This window comes from Malus domestica, chromosome 01 (genome assembly GCF_042453785.1).
Source record: "Malus domestica chromosome 01, GDT2T_hap1".
NCBI lineage: Eukaryota > Viridiplantae > Streptophyta > Magnoliopsida > Rosales > Rosaceae > Malus > Malus domestica.
The window spans coordinates 21,637,515-21,643,186 of record NC_091661.1 but is presented as its reverse complement, the minus strand read 5'-3'; the positions used below and the strand labels follow the sequence as shown (position 1 = coordinate 21,643,186).

The window sequence follows — 5,672 nt, the reverse complement described above, 5'->3', positions numbered from 1 at the left end:
ATAGTTTTCATCTAAAATATGTGTTTAAATAAAGGGAATTGTTGTTAACAATGCTGAAAAGTCTTGACCCAAATAAAAAGAAAAACATTGCCCAAGTCATCACTAAAGAAAACACTAAGGGAAGAGGTTGGACTTAGCCTCGCAATGTACTAGCAATAATTGATTCAAAATCGTCTTTTGCGATAATTGAACTTAAGACCTCTCATTTACCAATAAAAAGAAATATCACTAAATCATAGTACTAAAAAAGAAAATACGATTTATTAGTCACGTCAACTAAGAAAGAAAATACGATTTATTAGTTGTTATGGATGATCTAATTCTTGAAACATTTATATATTTGATTATAGATTTTTCGAACAAACTCACAGTTTCTGATTCTCTATGGTACGAACACAAGCGAAGGTTAAGAAGTGAAAATGGTTCACACACTTCTAGGCTTGTAAAAACGTGTGGTCTCCTTCCTTACAAAGTTTGTTTGTACCAGCCATTAACGACCTAGACTTTTACCTCCAATTACCCACCATCTCTGCAATTTCACTCACCTTCCCTGTTCCCTCTCCTCTCCTCCACATAAACCCTAGATCCACACGCACCTACCTACACGCGGGCACCGATAATTTACAGTTGCATATTCAATAAGAACATCAGAGGCTCGCAATGGGTTGCTCAGCCTCCCTTCCAGGTAAATGGATCCTCTGAGGGATTTAGTTTCTAGGGTTTTACTGTTCCGATTTGATCACATTGAAATTTCTGTCTGGGTTCTTTTGATTTGGTCAATATCCTTGATTTCTAAGCTCGGCGAGATTGAGTTGAAACATTGAGAGAGGGAGAGAGAGTGGTTGTTTGTTTGCTTAATTAGGACTTGGGTTTTCACTAATTGCTTCGATTGCGATGACCCTTTTGTGAATTTTGTTTCTTTTTTTGTTTTCTTTGAATTTGATTGAATGGGGATTGTTTGCTTGCAGATAGGAGTTCTGGGCTGTTGGCCGGGCCAAATTCCGAAAACGGTGGAGCTTCTGATGCCAAAAATCTACGCGTAAAGGTATTTATTTAGGGTAAATTTATTCAATTAATGATGTTACTGTCACTTATCTGGAGTTTACAGTGTGTGATACTTTAGTCATTATACTCATTACTAATTTCTGATCATTTGAAAGTTACTGTGGGTTTGGAAAAATGCTAACTTTAACTTTAACTAAACATATATGACTAGCGAGTTTCGATGCATTTCTAATTTTCTATCTGAACCGATACATTACATAAATGCATCCCAACGGCATAAGAATGAAAATATGGTCTCGACTCTTGACATCTTTTAGATTTATGATTAAAACTATTTTCTTGAATCAGTTATTTATGTCGGATTGGATTGATGAAACTCATAAGATAACTTGTCTTCTGCAAACTGGTAGTAGGTGGAGCTGAGCATATTAGCAGAATTAGAATTTATTATTGAGTTTAGTTAAGCAAATGTTTCCTTTGAAAAAGTGATAATGAGATGCATTCGGTATTGTGGTTATAAAGAAATTGTCTATAAAAATCAGTTTGTATGTTTTCCCCTATAAAACCCTCAAACTCCTATGTAGAAGTTTAAGAGGATTCTACTTATTGGTAAAAGCAGTAACATATTGGTGGAGCCTGTTATGATTTATATAAGGCGTACAACCGAATCCAACTAACCTTTCATTCTTGTCACTCTCCAGCTAGTATTGTTGGGCGATTCTGGAGTTGGTAAAAGTTGTATTGTTCTGCGTTTTGTTCGTGGTCAGTTTGACCCCACATCCAAGGTTAGGAACATGTTACTGCTATATGTTAACCGCATGTAGGTCTCATGATTTTTTTTTACTTCCGAGAAATGTTGTCTATGTACTCTGTTTTTGGGTTTCAATATATAGAAGTTATTATGATGATCATTTACTCAAATTTTCTGGTTTTAAATGATTCCAGGTGACTGTTGGAGCTTCATTCTTGGCGCAGACGATAGCTTTGCAAGATTCTACAACAGTTAAATTTGAAATATGGGACACTGCAGGACAAGAGAGGTATTTTGGCCGTACAGTTTTGGATATATGAACACTAGTTTAAGACATGTATAATGTTTTATGGCGAAGTTTCATCATATGTTCTTGTTTCCAAGGCATTCGCATTTGCCGTCTCCTTTACTCTTCCCTGGATACTTTTTCTTGCAGTATTATCCTTTTGCAGAAGAGTATTGATTGTTGATTAACTCATATTCAGGTATGCTGCATTGGCCCCACTTTATTATCGTGGTGCTGCAGTTGCAGTTATTGTGTATGATATAACAAGTCCTGATTCTTTCAACAAAGCGCAGTATTGGGTTAAGGTATCTTTGCTGAAGGGCACAAAATCATAAATTGTGATCTTTTTTTTTTTAAATTATTTAGGTGTACATCCTTTGTTTTTTTCTTTCTTTGGAAATGATCCTTATACTCTTGCCTCCACATTTAAGCAAGCATCAGGTTTGACAGAGGTAAAAAACTATTGAATAAAATATGAGGTTTCAAAATGGGTCCAATTGCAGAATTTATACCTCACCGGTTGCATAAGTTATAGTCTACAATCAAAATCTTAATTCTTGTGATAAATTTTTGTAATTTTTTTAATAACAGTGACAAAAGTATGGTTTAGTTTTTTATTTTTTTATTTTTTTAATAACTTTTCTGAGACTTAAACATGTGGGACACTGAGTTCCCAGTTGGCTGACTAAGAACCTCTAAGGTAGATTGTTGTCGATGCTTAAATGATCCACGTAATATGGTAGAACTACTCCATGGAGGAAGAGCGGCTGACTGTATTGAACAAGGAGCTAATAATTGGATAGTTGCATATCAATGTGCATTGTGGAAGCTTAAGCTCTATTGAATGTGCACATTTCCTTGCTACATGGACTTTACCAAAGATGAATTTTTGTTTAGATTACACTTATTATTTCTAGTTTTTAATAGCTGGTTTCTTTTGGTGCGAATTTGCGTTTTCCAACAATTGATAAGTATTAGCTCTCTATAGGAGCTACAGAAACATGGGAGCCCTGATATCGTCTTGGCCTTGGTCGGTAACAAAGCTGATCTTCATGAGAAACGTGAAGTTCCTGTTCAAGTGAGTTCTTTACCACTCAATCTAGTGCATCTTCTTTCCATGTATTTGCAAAGTAGACATTCCTATGACTAAATAAACATCTCTTTTATTTATGAAGGAGGGAATTGAATACGCTGAAAAGAATGGAATGTTCTTTATCGAGACATCTGCAAAGACAGCAGATAATATTAATCAGCTGTTTGAGGTAACCGTAATGACATTTACATTTCGGTCATAGGATAGTTCTGTTATTAGCCGTTGAAATGTTATTATTTACAGTAGACTCCATACAAACTTCAGATTACTACCCTCATAAACCAGAACTTTAAACCAAATTATAAGCCCTTAAATCCAAAGCTTAGCTATTGCTTGGAATGCTGACAGTGTGACTTATTTCGGCAGGAAATTGCCAAGCGACTACCCCGTCCAGCCCCTTCATCAACGCAGCAGAATCCATGAAAGCCGATTCACTAAAGAACTTATTCGTGCTATGGAGACCTTGTTGCCTTTCTGTAATTTCTCAATTTGTGTATATTGTGAAATGGCCTGTAGCTTTTTGCTTTTTACTGGGCTGTGGGTTTCAGCCGACAGTTTCAGTTGGAACTACGTGATCGTAATTTGCACACACGAATAATCTGTAAATGCCTGGGAATACACCATAAGCATATAGCTGATCAAAGTGTGATCATCTTTTAGACCTTTATCGTGGACTTGGGTCTGGTTTGGTATTGCTGTACTTTGAAGAAAAAAAGTTGTTGTGAGAATAAGCGGCTGTGAAATAAATCAGCAGAGTGTGGTAAACTTTTTTATAAAAGTGCTTTTGGAAAAAAAAAACTCTGATAGGGGGTCTTTTCATTAAATGAGCACTGTAACTCTGTGTGCTTTGAAAAAAAAATCAATTTTCCAAAGCTGCAAATAGCAGCTTCAGCTTTTTCCTTTAATTTCAGCTTATTCTCATTGCAGCTTCAAAAATAAGTCATTTTTTCTCAGTTTATCAAACACCTAAAACCCTCACAGTTTTTTTTCATGGGTGCTTTTTTTTTAAGCACCTCACTTCCAAACCACCCTTTGGTTTTCTTGTTTTCCGAAAAGCAAAAACAACCAAGACCAATGATAAATTTTCGCACATCAATATATTGTCTGATATGTATTCAAACCGAACTTCGTGTGATTTTTCAGTACGTGATATTCTATTGATACGTAAAAACACAAGTTACAGCTAGTTAGAGTGACATGAAGCTTACCCCTCCGCGCTCGTGATTCTGTCGAGAAATCAAGCTCCCTGTACAGCTAAAGATCCTCGTATGATACCTACGGTCTCCATACCTACTGTCTCCACATATTCATCTGATGAGGCATCCACCAGGGCTAACGATCCTCCCAAATTAAGTAAGTGAAAAACGCTCGATGAGGGTACCCGACCTTTTCTCTAAGGTGGGATGGGGAGTCTAAAAGAACTACTCTTTCCTCAAGTCAAACGAACTACTCTTTCCTGAGGGACTAACCAACCTATGCGTGTCTGTATGCAAATGCGGGTTTGTGGTGGTTGTAGCATAAATTGTAAGGAGAACCGAGTTTTTCTCTCGCCGTGGCAAGAACTTCAGCCACCAACTTCCAATTTCTTGTGCCACGGGCGTTCCGGATCTTGGTCATCGGTTTCATGTGGGGAAACACGAACAATGTTGTAGGTGTTGGTTATGCTGTCAAATCCCATTTCGTAGCAATCATTGGCGACCAGACCTGTATAATTGGCTTTGGCTTTTGGGAGCGGGAGCAATAGAACTTCTCCCTCAAGAGGATTCAACGAGACAGATCCATACCCATAAGAACATCTCCCGTCAAAGAAAAACAAGTTGCAGAATACAAAAGCAAAGTACAAACTACATGGCAGTTCGGACCAAAACTGGGAAACAATTGCTCGTTTGCAGCTCTTGCTTCAATAAGTTCATTTTTGAGGCGTTGCTGCTGTGGTATTTCTTCGGGTGCACGATATATCCTCTTGGGGACTGAATAAGAAGCATAAGTCGATGTTGCGTGTGCAGTGTAACAAAAGTGAGGTCGTCAACCTTGTTTAACACTGCCTTAGATAAACATTGCAGGCAACGAGCTGAATTTACAGGCAGTTTTGAAAGGATGTCGATGGGGATTTCGATGGGTAGGTCTATCAACTCGGTTGTGTTGTGGTGGTGGTGTGGGTGATGGTGTTGTTGCAGGTACCGTGCCTCATGCTCTTCTGGCTCGTCAACATATCTCTGCTCTCCCACTCCTTGTAGGGTTTGATAATTTTCAGTATATTATCATTGATTTTAACAGGTACATATGTATGTAAGAGGTGTAGGTGTTCTAATAGAGTATGTTTAAAGTAAGAGTCCTAGACGAGTTAGAGAGGCAAGGTGCAACTCTAACTAAAAGTTATCCAGTTGGATGTCTATCACTGCACACTTCTAGTTAAGACGTACACCATCTTAACCATACTCATGATCAATTAGCAAAACGAATATTATGAAAAGTAATAATGCTAATTCTAGTTATATTATTTCCCTCCTCAGTCACTATCGTTTTGAAAGAAGTCA

General features: G+C 37.4%; 1 protein-coding gene across 2 annotated transcripts; it reads left to right on the top strand.

Moving 5' to 3' along the window:
• The first annotated feature begins 334 nt into the window (after positions 1-334).
• LOC103428534 (ras-related protein RABF1) lies at positions 335-3,802 on the top strand. Of its 2 annotated transcripts, XM_008366674.4 has the most exons (8): positions 335-685; positions 969-1,045; positions 1,707-1,790; positions 1,951-2,045; positions 2,242-2,347; positions 3,031-3,120; positions 3,218-3,304; positions 3,502-3,802. In XM_008366674.4, the coding sequence occupies exons 1-8, from the start codon at positions 661-663 to the stop codon at positions 3,556-3,558; spliced, it is 621 nt and encodes a 206-aa protein (XP_008364896.1). In that variant the 5' UTR covers positions 335-660; the 3' UTR covers positions 3,559-3,802. The 2 variants fall into 2 exon arrangements, with proteins under 2 accessions (XP_008364896.1, XP_028956082.1); XM_029100249.2 differs by lacking the exon at positions 1,707-1,790 and having other exon boundaries at positions 362-685.
• Positions 3,803-5,672: the final 1,870 nt, after the last annotated feature.

Bases quoted from the DNA above. Each gene is read 5' to 3' on its own strand.
- LOC103428534 (XM_008366674.4), top strand. From the start codon at position 661: ATGGGTTGCTCAGCCTCCCTTCCAG. The intron at 1,046-1,706 runs GTATTTATTTAG...GTCACTCTCCAG, and splicing joins CCAAAAATCTACGCGTAAAG to CTAGTATTGTTGGGCGATTC. The intron at 1,791-1,950 runs GTTAGGAACATG...AAATGATTCCAG, and splicing joins AGTTTGACCCCACATCCAAG to GTGACTGTTGGAGCTTCATT.